This window comes from Typopeltis vanoorti, chromosome 10 (assembly GCF_054136105.1).
Source record: "Typopeltis vanoorti isolate ZY-2024b chromosome 10, IOZ_Tvanoo_1.0, whole genome shotgun sequence".
Lineage (NCBI taxonomy): Eukaryota > Metazoa > Arthropoda > Arachnida > Uropygi > Thelyphonidae > Typopeltis > Typopeltis vanoorti.
The window spans coordinates 73,564,826-73,585,726 of NC_143558.1; the positions used below are offsets into that span (position 1 = coordinate 73,564,826).

Consider the following 20,901-nt stretch of genomic DNA (forward strand, 5'->3'; position numbering starts at 1 on the left):
ACCTATCAGACAGCCAATCGTGAATCCAGTTGACCAATCTGACATCCAGACCCATGTGTTGCAAATTAAATATCAGTTTATCATGTGGCACCCTGTCAAATGCCTTTGCTAAGTCTAAGAAAATTGCAGTATATGCCTTTCCCTCATCTAATGTTCTTGTAACTTTATTATAAAAGGCTAGCATATTGCTAAAACAAGAGCGCCCTTTCACAAATCCATGTTGACTCTCACAGATAACATTACCCTCATCTGCCCAGTGCTGTATATGGTCCCTCACTACTTTCTCCAAGATCTTAACAACTACTGATGACACACAGACTGGTCTATAATTACACACTTCCAGTCTGTTACCACCCTTATGCAATGGCACTACCTTACCTTCCTTCCATTTCCTGGGCACCTTTGCCGAAGCCAGACTTTCATTGAAAAGCCAGGTTAATGCTGGTTGATTAAAAAAAAAACAAAAAGTTAATGTGAAATTTGACATTGTTTGGACCTCGCAATATTTTCATAGTCAAATTGATATGAAGAAGTGGCCAATTGCAGACAATCATCCAAATAATCATTTGTAATTTGATTTCTTAATTGATTTTTTATGACGGTCATATTTGAAAAAGTGGATTCTGACAAGTATGTCGATCCAAAACACGACAGAATTTTTTGTGCAAATCAGTTAATATTGGGAATTTTTCATGTGCATACTTCCAAATGACTTCATTTTGTTTATTGATTTTAAATGTAAACTATTCTGAATGTTTATTATCTCAAGTTCTACTTCAACTTGGTTTATATCAAACAGCCCACTAATTTTATTTGAAATATCTGTGATGTTCAAGTTTTCTTGAAATGGATTATTGATAAAAGATACAATCATTTCAGTTTTATTAAAATCTTTAAATCTTGAATTTATTTCTTCCTCAACTAATTCTATATCATGAATAAATTCTTTTAAATCATAGCAAAGCATTTCTTGATTTTGTTCAAAAAATTTTAATAAACATTGGAGATGTCTAAATTCGCGGTCATTTATATTTTTCTTTAATAAAAGAAAAATTGTTGCAAAGTTTTTATTGAAATTAACATGTCAATTAAATTTTTATCTCTACCTTGTAACTCTAAATTTAAATTGCTTAATTTCGTACAGAAATCTACTGAAACTGATAAGTATAACAACCATCTTTTATCACTCAATTGTGGATAAATATCTCCTTTTTCATCAAGAAAATTTTTTATATCGTTAATTAACACAAGAAATCTTTCTAAAAATTGATTTCTGCTGAACCAGTGAACATTATTGTACAACAGAAGTTCCCTATCATCATCTGCCTGTAATTTAAATAACTGCCATTGCAGGGCTTTTCCTCGAACAGAATTTACAATTTTAAATCTAATTTCCAAAACATCTCTTAATACACAGTACTTGCTGGTGAATAATACAGTGGTATGTTAAAAAAATCTGGATATTTGTCATCGTTTTTACATAATGAAATGAAGCCTGATTTATTACCTATTATTGCAGGAGCACCATCAGTAGTAATTAGTAATAGACACAAGTTTAAAAAGTGGAAGTTTGTGTTATTTCACAAATTCATCAAATGCTGAAAAAATGTCTTCTCCCCTGGTCCTTCCCAATAATGGTATAATTTTCAAAAGTTTTTCTTTACTTGAATAATTTTTAAATACCATGCGAATAAATACCATTAACCGAGCAATATCAGTGAAGTCGTTTGATTCATCAAATTGTAATGAAAACGCAACACACTGGTGAATGTCTGACATTAACCCTGGCCTGGAAACTTTTCTCTGGCAATTGGAACTCTTCCTTTTGGCAATTTGAAACCTTGTCTGTGGCCTAGAAGTAGTCTCTCTCTAGCGATGTCTCGAACCGAGAAGCTCCTCTCTCAAGCAACGTGGATCCGGGCAGCCTCTCTGTCGGTGACTCTGGACTGGGTGGCCTCCTCTCTGACAGCAATTCTGGAACCGGGACCCCTTCTGCTTGCTTCAGTCCCTTTTTATTAGGCCTCCTCTGAGACCTCGCATGAAGTTTGGCAACCCCCCAAAGAATCGGTATGAGTCTTTCATCTTAAGTTTCAGGTTTGGCATGTCTTTGGTTCTCCTCCATTTTCTCTTGATTGTAAGTTGCCGGCCATCGGAAAGTTGTTTGAACTCTTTCTGACTGACTTTGGAGATGTTTACACTTGGAGCCTGCAAGCCTTTCTTATACATACAAGTTTCAATAACAATCTTTCTAATGCCGCCATGTACAGCTTCGGCGACAAAAACATTGCCTTCGTTTTTAACACTCTAACATATTCTTATTAAAGCAGTATATACAGTTAGCTTCAAAAGAGTTATTTACAAAAACATCTAATACAAACTATACCGAGACAAACAAAGTTTATTTTTTTACAATATTCACATGGGACTTAACCTAAGTAAAAAATCAATGTAATGTGCTTTGGAATATATAATATTTAAGCTACAATTGAGTTTTTACACTTTGCTTATAATCGTATTCATTTGGCTCACTGTTTGACTTCCACTGATCCAAATTAATTCATTTACTCGGAATTATAAGAAAATTACTGATTTGACAATTTTAACGAAAAATAAATAAATAAATAATAGCAATACACTTAAAGCGAATTAAAAATAATACAAAATAATGATAAATAAAATATTATGTTTTCAGTTTTAATTAAATTTGTAAGTAAGGAGGAATACACGAGACTGACCAAAAATTGCTCCGCGATCGACCGGTGGATCGCGATCGACAGGTTGAACACCCCTGTTCTATAGGATTTCCACTGAGAATGCAGTTGAAGTTTTTTATGTTAATTCCTATTTTCCTAGTTTGGATCTCTTTATTGCTAATTTTCATGCCAAATTTGTTCTGGCTGTTATTCAATTTAGTTAAAAAATCTAAGAGACTTAGACTGGATTTATTTAGATCAGCGCTTCCCAAACTGGGGGCTGTTAGTTTTGTTGAGATGGCCGTGAAATAATGAAAAGAAATTTAAAATGTTTTAAAACTAAGTAGATATTTTTATATCTTAAAAGAAACGTATGTAATTTTTATTATTCATTATTTCTTTTTTGTTATTTTTTATATTTTAATGGAAAAAATCACACATTGGTATTAGTTCACAAATTTATTACGTCTGTATTACGATTTTTTTTTTTTCTCGATGGGGCCATGAAATATTTAAAGTTTTCCAAAGGGGCCTTTACATCCATAAGTCTTGTACATCTAAACCAGGAGCACTGGTTTAGATGTACAAGATCATCTGCATGAAGCAAAGAAGAGTCTGATATCTCTGATTCTCTTATCAGGTTTAAGGTTTAATGCTACTTTCTTTCATAATGTAATCCATAAAACTCAAGAACAAGTGCACCCTTCTCTTATACCTGATTTTACATTGAACTGCTATCCTCTTCTTCCTTCAGTTATAACTACTGACTTACAAGTCTAATTTAGATGTAGACTTGTTCTGTACAATGTTTCACATACATAATATAGTTGTAGTATTCTGGACAGCTTTCCTCTTGGCACCTTGTCGTATAGTTTTTGGAAAAAAACACATGACAAGGTGCCAAGAGAGCCAAGCCTTATTCTACAAGTATCTCTTCTACAGTTTATCTTAGCCACTTTTTGAACATGCTTGCATAAATCTTACCTGGAACTTAGTATTGCTCTGCAATTCTCACATTCAGTTTTATTTCCATTTTTATAGGTGGGAACCATGAGCTCTGTTCCACTTATCCAGAATTTGACCTTCTGATCTTCTCAAATATGCAGAGCAGCTGCTGTAAAACCTTTATAATTCCATATTTACACATTACTGGTTAAATATCATCAACTCAAACTACTACCTTTCCACATTTCAGGCTTTTGATAAGTTTGTCTATCTCAAGTATTGATATATACTCCTGACTGAATTCTTCTTGGATATTTTCTGTAATTGTTTGTTTCATTTAACAGTCTTTTTAGAACATCTTCAGTTTCAGTATGCATGTCACGGATTCTTTTATTACTACCTCTGATTCCTTCGACAGTACTCTTTCTTTGATTTCTAAGCTTTTTTTTTTTTCAATAGCCTCCAGAACATCTTGCCACCTTCCTGATATTTACCTTCTATATTCTTATGAAAGAATATGTAATATTCTTTCGTAAGAATATAGAAGTATCTACATTTAATCTACAGAAGTAACTGTAGAAGTATCTACATATTTACATGTAGCTAAATAAAAGTCATGTTTCCATGACTTTTATTTAGCTACATTTAAAGATTAGCAATCTTACATTTTTGTCTGTTCTGCTAGAAAATCTGCTGACTTACTTGCTAGGAACTTCAGCTATGCTTTCTTAACTTCTTACATTCAACACTGAGTTCTGATTTTTCTATCCTTTCATGCATTTTTTTTTCCCCATTCAACTTCATTGTAAGTTCCTCTAGATGAATCAATCAGTGTTTTCTTCTGAGTTTTCCACTTGAACTCCAAGATTTGGTTCTTGTTTCAAACTCTTTCATTTTTGCTTAAAATATTTATATATTTGAGTCTACAGTTCACCTTATAAAAGCTGTTCAACTTTAATTCTTTTTAAAACTTGCTTAAAATATTTTTCTTTTCAGTATGATATTCATTTTTATCCTGCTTTCAAATTAAGTGATGATCACTTCCAATTTGAAATGCCCTGTATACTGTTGTATTATGAAGAAGTGTGAAGATATCACTTATCAATAGTAATACAGACAACGACGTTTCATTTCCCCCTCCCCCCCTCCACGTGAATTTGTGCACATCTTTAGGTGTTGAAACATGGTATCAGTGATTAATAGTCCATGTGTTGTAGAGAAATCTAACAGATATTTTCTATTGTTATATGCTTTGTCCTTTTCTCCAAATTTTCCTAAACTAGATTTATTTTCTATTCTGCTGCTTATATATCCAACAAGGGCCAGCTTTTCTGTTCTCTATATGTCAGCTTCCTTCTCTGATTCAAATGACTTAAAAAAAATCTCTCCACTTCTTTATGAGAGCCTTCTGTGGGACCACAGGCACACAAAGTTTCATTATCCAATTCTCCATTTTGAAATTTGTTTTACTAATCTGTTTTAATCATGTGTTTCAATCTTCTTTGTCTCAGTAACACAAATTATGTTAGCATGGTACTTCTGTAGTTCTTCAGGCAGTTCATCTTTTTTTTCATTGATATTTCTTTAAAGTGATGGTGCTTATCTTGAATTCTGCTGTATCTGATTTTGTCCAACAAGCTGACAAAGTCAACTGCTTGGACAAAATCAATGTCATCCTGGTTTTCTGATGACAACAGCAGGAGAGAAAGCGATCATCATGTTTGTTTCTTGTTTAAACCAAGAGAGAACACAATTTAGACAACTTAGTTCCAAATTGCTGACCCATCCCCATTCATTCAGTATCCAGTCGATACCTACTAATGTGGTCCACCACATGAAGATGAAGGTAAGGACTAGACATAAGGTCAGAAGCCCTAGTTAGTTCTCCACATTCCTTAAAGGTAGAGGTTGCCTCAGAGTTGTTCTCATGGCATGTTGTGAGTCAGTGTGGGATGGGAGTGTATCTTCAGTGAATGTGATCAAGGAGTGATGTGATAGGTATATAGTTATTGTGTAACATAAAGGGAGCCTCTCTCTTTCTTTCTTTCTCTCAATGAGTCAAACTCTCTCTGTGGAGGAGAGAACTTTAATAATAATAATAATAATAATTATTATTCTAATTTATAAAATGAACATACCTCTGAAAGTTACATAAGGAATATCTTTTTTATTACAGTAAAATATAACCTGAAAGAAACATTTATATTATAACAGACAGAAAAATAATATGGTGACATTCACTATTGTTTCATTGAAGAAAATAAGCATCTAGATCATAATTAAGCTGAATTTACTTACTACTGATATTTTTGCCTTTGTTATAATAGACATCTTCTAGAGCAGTGTCTCTCAAACTTTTATGGTTATGATCCACTAGAACAAAGCATAAAACTCAGTTGCTCATTAGTCCTCCATATCCGACCTTTACTGATAGGTCATATTTTACCACCAAAGAGGAGCTTTCATATGCGGATCCCAAGTGCCAAAATTGTGGAATAGTTATCATAACATAAATAATGTACAAAACCTTAATATTTTTCACTGGAAAATGAAGTCAGAGGAAAATTAGGATACAAATAGGATGTACTGTAAATCATACTAAAAAGGGAGGCACTTGTAAAGTATCTAACTGTTTAAGTGCACGCATTCAATGAATTAAAACAAAATGAAACAAAACAAAAAAACAATACAAAATACAGTAAAACTTGTCCAAAGCAGAATGTGAATAAGGTGGAAATTTGCTCAATGTGAACAAATTATACAGTCCTGGCCAGAAGAATAGTAATTACAGTGTTATTTATTTTGTATAATGCGGAATCTGCCCAACGCAGAAACGGAAAGCAATATTTGAAGAATTTATTAAAAATTATAAAGCAGAAAGTGTTTTAAAAAGACATATTTATTCGATTTTGGCACTTGTGTTGCTTTTACTGTTTCGTTTGAGAATTAATGTTGGTCAGTTTCTGGAGAGTCCAAACATTTCAGTAACCCAAATTTCAACAAACCGATCAGTTCCAATCTGCCCAATGCAGAAACGGAAAGCAATATTTGAAGAATTTATTAAAAATTACTTGTATAAAGCAGAAAGTGTTTTAAAAAGACACATATATTTATTCAATTTTGGCACTTGTGTTACTTTTACTGTTTCGTTTGAGAATTAATGTTGGTCAGTTTCTGGTAAGTCCAAACATTTCAGTAACCCAAATTTCAACAAACCGATCAGTTCATTTTTTGCATCATGGCTAAATTGTACGTGGCATTGTGCCTAAACGAAAAAGTCAAAGTCACTGAAACTAAAGAAAAGGATAAAGTCTCGGAACGGGAAATAATGATGTGGTTTAAGTGTGGTAAAATGCAAGTATACAACACGCTTAATTAAAAGGATAAAATAATGAATGAGTGGCTTCAAGGAAACAGTCGAATAAAGAGGAAGGCAAAGGTAACCGGCAACGAGGAAATCAATGAGGTAGTGTGTGTGTGTTGGGGGGGGGGGAGTGGTTCACGAATGCAAGACCAAAAAACATTCGCATATCCGGTCCAACGGTCCAAAGTGAAGCTCTCACAGTAGTCAAATCTCTTGGAAATGATCAGTTTAAGGCATCTAAAGGATGGTTGGATAGAAGCGGCACAATATTGTGTGGAACTAAGTCTGTGGGGAATCTAAAGATGTGGAAGAAAGTGTAGTGAGTGAGTGGGAACCAAAACTGCTAGAATTGATTTCACCACCATATGAACCTAAAAACATTCACAATTTACAATGCGGATGAAACAATATTGTTTTTTCCGGTATTAACAACAAAATCACTTGTGGTTAAGGGAGAAAAGCGTACCAGGGGCAAAATGTCCAAGGAAAGACTTACAGTGTGTTATTGTGTGGGAATATGGTGGGAGAAATTGAAAAGCCTTTCGTGATTGAACCAAGATTTTTCAAGAACCTGAAAATTATTAATTTACCAGTGATTTGGAGAAACAATAAAAAAGCTTGGAGGATGACTGCAGCTACAATGGAAGAGTGGTTAAACATGTTTAATGCAAAAATGAAGAAGGAAAATAGAAATGTCATCCTTTTGCTTGACAATGCTACCTGCCACCCAAAGGTAAATGTGAAAATTGCCTGGTTCCCAGAAAATGCAACAAGTATATTATAGCCCATGAATATGGGTGTTATTTACACATTCAAATTGCACTATAGACGATTTCTGATGCAATCTTTGATTTCGAACGTAGAAGAAGAAGTCAATAGCTCTTACACATTAGCAAGATCTATCTCAGCTCTGGATGCTGTGAACTGGATCGGGTTGGAAGTGAAGAAAATTAAAGCAGAAACAGTACAAAAGTGTTTTGCTAAAGTTGGGTTCGGGGAAAGTGATGTGGCAGATAATTTGGTGGAGGCGAGTGAAAACATTGCTGCAATATTCAATCTCTGTTTAGGAAAAGAACTTTCCTGTGATACAGAGAAAGAACTACTAGAGGTAAGAAATACACAAAATGAAGATGTGGAGGATGAGGAAGAGGAAGGAGAGCAGTTGCCGGAGGTCAGGATATTTCAATGAAAATTCGTACACATGAACAGGCTGTTCATTGCATCAGTGAAGTAATGCAGTTTGCAATTGATTCAAACTCTTCCAGCCTTCTTGAACTGTTGTATACAGTTAAGGACTGTATGCAAGTTAAGGACAGGCAAATGGGCCCATGAACACACTGTTCTACAGACATGAAATACTTATTCTCAAGGGATGCAGCAGAGGAATGGCAAGCTGGCTGCATTAAACTGCCTAAAGCCCCTAATCAGTGAACTAAATTTGTCTTAGATGAGAAATGGATGGATGGATATGCATCTCCTTTATCCAGTGAATTTGTCACTTTGTAATATGTAAGTAGATTACTAAAGCATAACCACCCCTTAACAAACCCATGCTGACCATCATAAAGAATACTGCTATTATTAATCTAGTTCTGAATTCCAATCCTCACCAACCTCTCTAACACCTTAACAACAGATTGGTCTTTAATTGTAGTCTCATTTTTATCCTCACCCCTTGTGAAGTGGAACCATTTTTCCCACCTTCACTTCTTTGGGACTAGTCTGTTGCAAATACTCATGTTTAACATGTTTGCTAAGAGTACCATTAATTCCATCAAGATTTTCTTCAAGACACATGCTGTTATGTTGCCAGGTCATACTGCCTTATTAACAAGTTCAATTAGTTCCTCATATACCTCCTGCTAATTCACCATCAGCTTCTCCTCAACATTATCCTCTGCACTCCAGCTTCTCATGTTGTTGCTTTCATGAGCATGAAATACACTGATATACTGCACACTGAATCCTTCAACTATATCCTCTGTATCTGTTATCCAATCTGCCATTGCCATAAACTAACATCATCCTCCCACAGTCATTCTTGCCACATATGAAAAGTATTCACCAGGATTTTTCTTAGAATGATTGCCTAATTTCTGCACTTCTGCTGTATTTACCAACCACGTCATCTTGGCCTGCTTTTTATACTCTTCATGCAACTGATTATTATCAACGTTCATCTTGTGTTGCCTCCACAGTGTCTTCTTCTTCTTCCAGATTTCGTGGTTAAATCCAGACACCGCTGCTGTTAAATAGCTCTTGATCAATGCCCAAGCATAAGCATAATACATGTCCTTTCCACTCAGCTTCTCTTTCCATGCTTAAGCTTCCAGTCTATCTTTCCATAATCACTAGGCCTTGTAGTTCCACATATATTCTTTCTTCAAAGAAGTTCTATGACTGGATTCAACCCAGGTAATCACTTCGTGGTCACCCTCACCAACCAGGGGAAGATTAGACACTCCATTCACAATCATATCCACTAATGATATAACAAGAGCTATGGCTATTACTCTTGTATGTTCTCCATGACACACTGCCTAAGATTGTTTTCCCTTAAAAACTTGAGAAATTCATTCTCAAGTTCTCATACATTCTCCTTATTCTCAATATTACTTTAAAATTACCTGTAATGATCATCCTTTGCTTGCTGACTAAGCCAAGTTGCTAATATCTTCCTTCATCTCCATCTTCCACATTCTCTGGCATGTAGCAACACCCAATGAAATATCTCATTATATCAACCCCCACCCTACACCATACTGCTTCAAAACCATTATAATTTTTTTTCCTACTTCTATCTCAATGTTGTGCAGACTTCCCCTGCTATCATTCATTAGCAGCAGTCTCTTTTTGCCCTTCCTATCCTCACAGAAAATATATTTTTTCATTTCTATTCCCATCCAACCATGTTTCACTTATTTCAGCTTTTTTGGGGAAAATAAACTTAATCAACACAACAATTTCATCTCCTAAAGTTAAGTAGCAAAAGGGGAGAGACAACAATACTTGAGAATTGTTTCAAGGATACATTGTGGTCTGTTGGTGAATTTAGGCCTTGTGCAAAATTGGTGATTTTTGTCTGTTTCATTTTCTTCTTCTTCCTTTCCAGGTTTATAGGCCAAGTAGCCTGTTCCGGACTCAATTCCATCTTTTTAAGGGTCTTCCTTTGCATACCTTTTGGGTGGTAATTTAGAATTTGTTTAGGTATTCTGCTTCTATTCATTCTTAGTATGTTTTCTTTCCATTTTTCTCTATAGCAAATAACTGTTTCATTTAGGGAGGTTGTAATTCCAATTTTTTTTCTGATTTCGCTGCTTTTCATTTTGTCCATTATTGTGACTCCAGTTCTGCACAGAAATTTCATTTCAGATGATTCGATTCTTCTTTCATCTGCTTTTTTTATTGTCCATATCTCACTGCCATAAAGTAAGGTTGGTTTAGCTACTGTATTGTAGATTCTTATTCGTGTGTGTTTTTGTACATAATTGGGTTTAAAAATTTTATTTATAATGCCTGTTACTTTTAAAAAGTTTGATATCTTTGGTTCTATATCAGCTTCATTTTCATATGACATTGTGCAACCTAAATATCTGAATGTATTTACTTGCTCTATTATTTTGTTGTTTATTACTATTTTGCTTCTTATTGGATTAGCACTTTTGAAGGTCATGACTTTTGTTTTGTCTGTTGATATTTCCATCCCATATGTTTTTATCAGATTATTTAGACTGCATAATGATTTTTGTAGTTCATCTTCATTATTTCCAAGGATTATTTGGTCATCAGCAAAAAGAAGAGTAGCTAATCTGGTGTTACGGTTTATCTTGAATTCTGCTTCATTAGTTATCTTCCATTCTTTTATGATTTTATCGATGTATATATTAAATAAAACTGGTGAGAGAGGGCAACCCTGCCGTACTCCTCGATTTATTGGTTTCCAGCTTGATGTTGAATTATTGTACTTCACAGATATTTTATTATCTTGATATATATTATATAAGGCTCTAAAGAGTTGGTTTGGTATTTAATATTCTTCTAGGATTTCCCATAGTTTTCCTCTGATAATTTTATCAAATGCTTTGGTATAATCTTTAAAAGCTATGTGTGTTTCTATGTTCATTTCTCTGTGATTTTCAATTAATAATTTTAACGTATATGCAAGACCTGCCTTTTCTGAATCCATTTTGTTCTTTATTAGTTTTGGGTCTACTATACATTTAAGTTTATATGTTAAGATTTTTGCATATACTTTATAACAGCTACTAAGTAAGCTGATTCCATGATAATTGTTACAATCAGATTTGTCCTTTTTTGTAGATGGGAATAACTATTGCTTTGGTCCAATCTTGTGGGCATTTTCTTTCTTTCCAGATCATATTCTAAAAGTTATGTAACCTGAGTGAGAATTCAAGTCCTGCATATTTGATAAGTTCCAAGTTTATATTGTCTTCTCCTGGAGCCTTTCCTGTTTTGCTTTGGGTTAATGCTTCTGTTAATTCTTTTAGAGTGATTTTTTCCAAGCTATCAGAGGTGTTTACAAAGGTAGTTTTCTGTTTTGAATGTTTTCATCATACCATAGATCTTGGTAGTAATTTTGCCATGTTTCTATTTTAATGGTATAAATATCTGCTTTTTCTCTAGTTTCATTGCTTAGATCTTTGTTGATTTTATATGCATTAGGTCTTTTGAGCATACAGTCTCTCTCTAATTTTGTTAGAGAGAGACTGTATGCTCAAAATTGTTCCATCTGTTTCTGTTAATTCTCCTGCATGCTGCTTTTGCTATTGCTTTTTTTTCTGCTGTATTCGATTTTTGATTCTATTGTTTTTAGGTTGAGCCAGTTTTTATATCCTTTTTCTCAATAATGCATTTAATTTCATCATCCCAGTCCCTAAGGCCTCTTTTTCTTTTCCGCTTTTTCTTTGTTACTAAACTGGCCATGGTTGGCACTTCCAGACCACAGGTTATAGGTATTAGTGAAACATGGCTGACTGTAGATGATATAACTAGTGGGATTGAATGTGATGGGTATAGTGTGTTCAGGAATGACAGAGAGAATAAAATGGGAGGAGGAGTATTGTTGATGATAGCTGATGAGCTCCAGCCAAGGAGAATAGAAGTTGAATTGCAGGATAGAGAAAAGAGCACATTTGAGGCCATTTGGTGTGAGATTGTGGCTAGCAGAACTAAATATACAATTGGGTGCTGCTATAGACCAGGTGATGGAAAAGATGGTGGTGACAGTATGCACAAGCAAATAGAAGAAATGGGTGGAAGGAGGGTGATTATTATAGGAGATTTCAACTATGGTCGCATTGATTGGGGTGAGGAGAGGACACACGGGAGGAAGGAACTGGATTTTATGCGGTTATTAAGGGATAACTATCTGCGACAGCATGTAATGGAAAATACTAGGGGTCAGAGAGTGCTTGACCTAGTAATTACATCTGAGGATTTGGCTGTAACAAATATGACCACATTGCCACCAATCGGTGAGAGTGATCATAGGGTCTTAACTTGGGAGGTGGCTAAAGGTGTAGAATTTTCAATTAAGACAGGGTACATGTGGAATTATCGGGCTGGAAAGTATGACAAGCTTAGGAGTTTGATTGGTTCAGTGCCATGGCATGTACAACTACAAGGACTAGAAGTTGATAGTGCATGGGAGGTAGTTAAGAAGTGCTTGCATGAAGCAATGGCTGACTGTATACCTAGAGTCCGAATAATAAATCAAGTAGGGGTTAAATGGATGAATAACACCATTAAGCTTGAGCTGCAAAAAAAGAAACTAAGGAGGGAATTTAAGGAGAAGGGTGACCGGCAGGCACGTGAACAGTATAAAGCGCAGGCCAGAAGGGTGACGAGTGTGGTAAGAAAAGCAAAAAAGGATTACGAAAGAACATTGGCCATGCAGGCTAAAGAGAATCCTAAACAGTTTTTTAGATATGTAGCAAGTAAAAGGAAAAATGTACATGGCAGATTGATTTTAAAGAATGCGGATGGTAGGGAGGTAACTGAATCAGTTGAGATAGTTGAGTTACTGAGTGAGCACTTTGCAAAAGTATATCATCCAGGTGGTGACATTGCAGAAACGAATAAACCAGTAGATTATACGGGAATTGTGGTTAATGAAGTGGAGGTGAGTAGTCTATTGCATAACCTCAATGTCAATACATCTGTGGGATTGGATGGTATACCAGCTCGTGTTGTACGAGAAGCAGCTAAAGAATTGTCAGGACCCTTGACCATTTTGTTTAATTTGAGTCTCAGGTCTGGGTTAGTCCCGAGCGGGTGGAAAGAGGGGAAAATAGTTCCACTGCATAAAGGTGGTTCCAAGACTGCTGTTGTAAATTACCGACCGATTAGCATATCAGGAATCATTGTCAAGGTCTTAGAGAAATTAGTCAAGAAAAGAATACAGTATTGGATAGATGAAAATGGGATATTGAATGGGGGACAACATGGTTTTGTGAAGGGTAGATCATGCCTCAGTAACTTGCTCACGTTTTATAACACAGTGACGGCTGAACTGGATATGGGTAATGGGTTTACAATGATACTACTGGACCTTGCCAAGGCCTTTGATAGGATACCACATGGAACCCTAATCAGTAAACTGGAGCAGATGGGTATAGATATAGGGTTGGTGAGATGGATAGGAGGGTTGTTGAAGGAGAGATATCAAAGAGTGGTTTATTCAGGAGTGGAGTCTAAAAGACGTCTTGTGACTAGTGGAGTGCCACAGGGCTCTGTTCTTGGACCACTGCTTTTCAATTTGTTCATTAATGATATTGGAAAGGATCTGAGAGGAAGTGTTCACTTGTTTGCTGATGATGCAAAGTTGGGTAGAGCAATTGTGAGTGCACAGGATGTCAAAATTTTACAGGATGATTTGGATAGTTTGGAGGACTGGGCTAGGAAAAATGGATGTCAATTTAATGTGGCAAAGTGTAAGGTTATGCACTTTGGGGTGAAAAGAATAGGAGCAGTATATCGCATTGGTGGAACCAAACTCCAGGAGATTGATGAGGCCAGGGATTTGGGAGTGTTGGTGGATAGGGAGTTGAAGTTTAGGGGGCACATTGCAAAAGTAACTAAAACAGCTCACCAAATCACTTGGCTTCTGAAAAATACTTTAACATGCAGAGACGAACAAGTTGTTGTTCCTCTGTATCGAGCCTTGATAAGACCCTATCTGGACTTCTGTGCCCAGCTATGGGCACCAGGGTTTCTTCTTGATGGGGAGGAGGTGGAGAGGATCCAGAGACAAGTGACCAAGATGATAGCAGGTCTATGGAATGAACCTTATGAGAACAGGTTGAAATTCGTGGGTTGCAGAAATTGGTTGATAGGCAGAAAAGGGGTGATATGATTGAGACATTCAAATTACTGAAGGGTTTTTATAAGATTGATCCAGAAGATATTTTTGAAAATATGACTGGTGGTGGGAGGACTAGGGGCCATGCATGGAAGCTGGGCAAGAGCGTGGTTGACAAGGGTGTTAGAGCTAGGTTCTTTACTTGGAGAGTGGTAAATGAGTGGAATAAGCTTCTAGCGTCTGTTGTGGGTGCTATGACCGTGAATGAGATCAAGGCAAGGTATGATAGATACTGTGTGAATGTTGAATAGTTGTTCTTGACATGATGTTAGGGCCTCCCTCGATGAGTCTGTCGACTCCTTGGAGTTTCCCGGAACAATAATAATAATAATAATAATAATAAACTTTCTTTTGCAGCTTTTGTCATTATGGTTTTTAGGTTTGACCATTTTCCTTCTATGTTCTGATTTTGTTTTATACTTGTCATCCAGTTCTTTATTCTTTTTTGGTACAAGTCTTTAATAATACTGTTGTCCAAAAGTCTAACTTTGAAAGATTCAAAATTTCCATTTTCCTTGTGCTTTTTTGTTCTTTTCCATCTTGGTTCCCATTTTATTTTTCCAATTAAAAGGTAATGATCTGATTCTATTTCAGATCCTCTGTATACTCTTGTATCTATTATCATTTCTGACATTTTGATATTGCTGATTATGTAATCAATAATGCTTCTTGTGTCTCTTGCTTCCCAGGTGTATCTGTGGATGTCTTTATGTTTGAAGAAGGTGTTCATTATTTTAAGGTTATTGCTTATAGTAAAATCTCTTAATCCATTTCTATTATCTCCGATAATAGATCTCCGTTAGGTCCTATGTTTGGTTTATAAGGTTTATCGCCAATTCTTGTGTTGAGATCTCCTATTACCAGAATGTGATCCTTAGGATTGGTCTTATTTAATATGTTCTGCAGTTGGATGTAGAAGTTTTCTGAGTCCTCCTCTTTTCCTTCTTCAGGTGAATAAGTTCCAATTACTGTCATGTAGCCTCTGTCTATTTTAATTCTCATTTCTATTATTCTATTGCTCCAAAATTGTAATGGATTATATTGTTTCTAAGAGATTTAGGTAGAAAGATCATTACACCAATTAGGCTAAAAGTAACAAGAACAGAAAGAAAAATTGAAACATTTGTTTATAAAACCAGACTATTGAATGACACGAAGTACAATGGCTATATGAACAAAGAATTAACCAATCTCTAGATAAAATAAAACAAAATGAAGAAATAGAAATAGAATGGCTTAATATAAAAACGATACTAAATGCAGCAGCAAATGAAAGCTTAAGAAAGATCAAAAAATTCAATAAAAGGAAAAAACTGAAGATCTGGGATGATAGAATCAAAGAAATAATCAAAAAGAAAAAAGAAGCATATCACAAATGGTTAAGCAGTAAAAGATTAGAAGATGAAATAGAATATAATAGAATATAAAAGAATAAGAGCCATAGCTAAAAGAGAAGTCAGAAAAAGACATAGAGAATCATGGAATAAATTTGTTTCTAATTTAGAACATGATTTATATAAAATAAGATCCAATGTATATAAAATTTTGAAACACCTAAATGCAGATACCAAAGAAAACATAAAATTAAACACTGAATTGAAATGAGAAGAATTTCTAAATTACTACAGAACTGTGGACAGACAAATATTTTAAAAAAGACAACTGGCAAACAATTAACGAAAATAACTGAAGAATTAGAAATCAGCCTGAAAGAAACAAGAAACAGAAAATCACCTGGAGAAGATAAGCTAGGTTCAGAACTATATAAATACGCAGGAACAAGATTCAAAGAAAGACTCTTATTATTTTTAAATAAAATTTACTCAACTGGTATCCTCCCCACCCCAATAGAATGGAAAAAAGCAATTGTGATTCCTATCTTTAAGAAAGCTAATGGAGATGACCCTAAAAACTATAGAGGTATCAGTATACTAAATTCCTGTTACAAAATATATAGCAGAATCTTAAATAACAAACTAATGAAATATTCCGAAAACTTTATTCTAGAAGTACAGAATGGACTTAGAAAAGGATGATCATGTATAGACCTGGCCTTTTGCCTAAAATTAATAATAGAGAAAAGAAGAGAATACAATTTAGAAACACATATTGCATTTATATGACTTTGAAAAAGCATTTGACAAAGTTCAAAGAAACATATTATTTAACATATTAAAAGAAAGACAAATACCAAATAATATCCTAAAAGCTATCACAAGTATATATGAAAATAATCAAATACAAATAAGATTAAATCACGAGCTATCATATACGAGAGAGATAAACCAAGGGGTCCAACAGGGATGTCCCCTTTCAGCAACTCTTTTTAATACCTACTTAAATGAAATAATAATAAAATGGAATAAAAATTTACATCAAGAAATTAAACTTTCTCCTACAGTAAACTTAAACACTCTCCTCTTTGCCGACGACCAAATAATAATTACAAATTCTGAAGATAAACTACAGAAAGCTATTTTAGACCTAAATGAGATATCCAAAGATTATGGTATGATAATATCAACAGAAAAATCAAAAACTATGGCCTTTAAAGGACAAGATCCAGCAAGAACTAAAATTGTAATAGATAACAAGATCTTAAAACAGGTGAATTCATTTAACTACCTAGGATGTACGATCACATATGAAAATGAAAAAGATATTAATGTAAAAATTGCAAAATATTTAAAAACAACAGGTGTAATTAACTCTATATTTAAACCAAACCTAGTTCAAAAACAAACCAGACTAAAAGTATACAATACATTAGCCCTACCTGTCTTAATGTATGGAAGTGAAATCTGGACAATAAAACAAAAAGACAAACAAAGATTAACAACCAGCAGAAATGAAGTTTATATGAAAAACTGCAAAGTATACCTTAGGTAGATCACAAAAGAAACAAAGATATTATGAAAGACTTAAACCAAGAACCAGTAATAGAAAAAATTAAAAAATATAAACATAAATGGATGGAACACGTTCAAAGAATGAAAACAGAAAGATTACCAAAACAAACCTTCAAGTACAAGCCATTAGGAAAAAGAAAACCAGGACATCTTCTTAAATGATTCAACGATGAATTCTAAGGCTGTGAACAGGCCATGCTAGGCCTAAATCCTTGATACGCGTGATGATGATGATCATTATACCAGATTTAGCTCTCTCTTCTGCTTTTACCCCACTGTGTATATAGATGTAATTTTCAGTTTCATCTGTTCCTCTCTGCTTTTTTTTAGATTCTGTAATTACTGCTATTTTTACATTTCTTTCTTTTAGTGCTTGGTCCAGTTCTATGATTTTGTGGTGGATACCTCTCACATTCCAATAGGTGCATTTCTGCTTTTTTTTTTTTGTTTTCGATAATTTTCTTCTCGAATTCTTATTCTAAACTGGTTCATTACCAAATAAAGTCTGTCCGTTTACTATCTTCATGAGTCTTTTTAGTGGGTTAAAATTTTGACTGAGAGGGTTACTGGCCATCTGCAGTCTAGTTTGGTGATGGGGCTGCCATCTTGAGGCCTTCAAGCTTGCCTTAAGTGGTAGGAAGAGAATTTTAAAAAGAAGACATAGAGATAGAGTAGAGATAGAAATAGAATGACCCATAGACCTCGATTACTCTAATAGCATCAGGGTCATGAGTTATAAGAGTTGGGCGAGGAATGCCATATAGGAAAAATTAAAGAGCAAGGGGGCCTACCTCAAAGAAGAGAGAAGAGAGAGAATAGACCCAGCTAGGGGACCATGTGAAAGCCACTTCTCTTGCTATTAAGATGATACCCCCCCTGTGGCCCTGTTGGTCCACGAGTCCTTATTCAACATATTTGAACCATCCCACCATATCTGGTGGGCTCCCCTATCTGCCACCCAGATAGGGGAGACCCTGTAACCTCTAAAAAGCGCATCCAGGGGATGCGCTTTTTAGAGGTTACAGGGTCTTCCGAGAGCTGTTTCATTTTATTCATGTTTCTCTTATTTTTATTGCATGCTTTATTAATGTTTTCATTAGACAACACTAATTTTCCTTTAGAAAATTAGTGTTTTCTAGTATATTAGTGTAGATTTTTGTACAGATTATTAGTGTAGATTTTAGTAGATTTTAAAGTATGAGTTTAAAATAGCACCAAAAATGCACAAGAAACATAATGCTAAGAGCACCGCAAATGAGAACAAGAAGGCTAGCCCCACTGACCAAGCTATTGGAGATATGGAGGAAGTTAATGAAAATGAATTAACTACCTAAATAGCAAAATTAAAGCAGATCATCAGAGAGACAAAGCAGGAATTGCAAAAAGTCAAGAGGTGTTTAAATGAACATAGGGAGAAAAGAAAATTAAGCAGCAAAATAAGAAACAACAAAGCATGGAAACAGGTAAGTCAGGAAGTAATGGTAATCAGGTAAGTGACGTTGTTTGTAAAAAGAAGGATGTTATTTGGTATAGTGACTCAATAATAAAACATACTATTGATGAGCGAGTTATAATTTTGAGTTTTCCCAGATCGAAAATTAAGAATATAAAGGAAGCAATTCAAAAACAGAAAAGAAAAGTAAACGAGATCATAATTGTAGTAGGTAATAATAATAATTACTAATAATGTGTTTGAGGGAAGATTGGATTTGTATAAGACGGATGGCCTACACCTGAATGCGTTTGGTATCAGAGTTCTAGAAAAACTAATAACTGGTATGAGACCTAACACAGAGAGTCAGGGAAACTAAATTCTAAAGCGAGGAATGATGAGAATGTGAGTGTAAGAGCAAAAATGTTATATAACTCTGTTAATGATTGGAATGGCCTTTTTCTTGGAAATCTTGATAAGAGAATGATTTTCAACTTTGTTCATTTGGTTCAGACCCATCAAACATGTGCAAAGATGCCTACATGCATAAGGCATTAGAGAAGAATAGAGATCTGCAAGTTGTCCAACTGTGTCATGAAAACTGCAGACAAGCATATACAAAACAACATACAGGTAGATTATTATCTGTAAACGAATGCTAGGAGTATCAGAAACAAAGGGGTAGAGTTTGTTGTCTTGGTCAATATGTAGCTAACGTATTGTATACTTTTAGTCTGGTTTTGTTTTGAACTAGGTTTGGTTTAAATATAGAGTTAACCTGTTGTTTTTAAATATTTTGCAATTTTTACGTTAATATCTTTTTCATTTTCATATGTCATCGTACATCCTAGGTAGTTAAATGAATTCACTTGTTCTAAGATCTTGTTATCTATTACAATTTTAGTTCTTGCTGGATCTTGTCCTTTAAAGGCCATAGTTTTTGATTTTTCTGTTGATATTATCATACCATAATCTTTGGATATCTCATTTAGATCTAAAATAGCTTTCTGTAAGTTATCTTCAGAATTTGTAATTATTATTTGGTCATCGGCAAAGAGGAGAGTGTTTAAGTTTACTGTAGGAGAAAGTTTAATTTCTTGATGTAAATTTTTATTCCATTTTATTATTATTTCATTTAAGTAGGTATTAAAAAGAGTTGCTGAAAGGGGACATCCCTGTTGGACCCCTTGGTTTATCTCTCTCATATATGATAGCTCGTGATTTAATCTTATTTGTATTTGATTATTTTCATATATACTTGTGATAGCTTTTAGGATATTATTTGGTATTTGTCTTTCTTTTAATATGTTAAATAATATGTTTCTTTTAACTTTGTCAAATGCTTTTTCAAAGTCAATAAATGCAATATGTGTTTCTAAATTGTATTCTCTTCTTTTCTCTATTATTAATTTTAGGCAAAAGGCCAGGTCTATACATGATTGTCCTTTTCTAAATCCATTTTGTACCTCTAGAATAAAGTTTTTGGAATATTTCATTAGTTTGTTATTTAAGATTCTGCTATATATTTTGTAACAGGAATTTAGTATACTGATACCTCTATAGTTTTTAGGGTCATCTCCATTAGCTTTCTTAAAGATAGGAATCACAATTGCTTTTTTCCATTCTATTGGGGGGGGGGGGGGATACCAGTTGAGTAAATTTTATTTAAAAATAATAAGAGTCTTTCTTTGAATCTTGTTCCTGCGTATTTATATAGTTCTGAACCTAGCTTATCTTCTCCAGTGATTTTCTGTTTCTTGTTTCTTTCAGGCTGATTTCTAATTCTTCTTCAGTTATTTCCTTCTTCAGTTATTTTCGTTAATTGTTTGCCAGTTGTCTTTTTTAAAATATTTGTCTGTCCACAGTTCTGTGTAGTAATTTAGAAATTCTTCTAATTTCAATTCAGTGTTTAATTTTATGTTTTCTTTGGTATCTGCATTTAGGTGTTTCAAAATCTTATATACATTGGATCTTATTTTATATAAATCATGTTCTAAATTAGAAACAAATTTATTCCATGATTCTCTATGTCTTTTTCTGACTTCTCTTTAGCTATGCTCTTATTCTTTTATATTCTATTTCATATTCTAATCTTTTACTGCTTAACCATTTGTGATAGGCTTCTTTTTTCTTTTTGATTATTTCTTTGATTGTATCATCCCAGATCTTCAGTTTTT

General features: G+C 34.3%; 1 protein-coding gene across 1 annotated transcript in view; it reads right to left on the reverse strand.

Moving 5' to 3' along the window:
• LOC150102509 (cilia- and flagella-associated protein 61-like) overlaps positions 1-20,901 on the reverse strand; it is a 509,206-nt gene that overhangs the window by 221,083 nt on the left and 267,222 nt on the right. Inside the window, exon 11 of the mRNA XM_090399377.1 lies at positions 5,777-5,825. Coding sequence (XP_090255503.1) covers positions 5,777-5,825 — 49 coding nt within the window. The remainder of the gene's footprint in view (positions 1-5,776; positions 5,826-20,901) is intronic.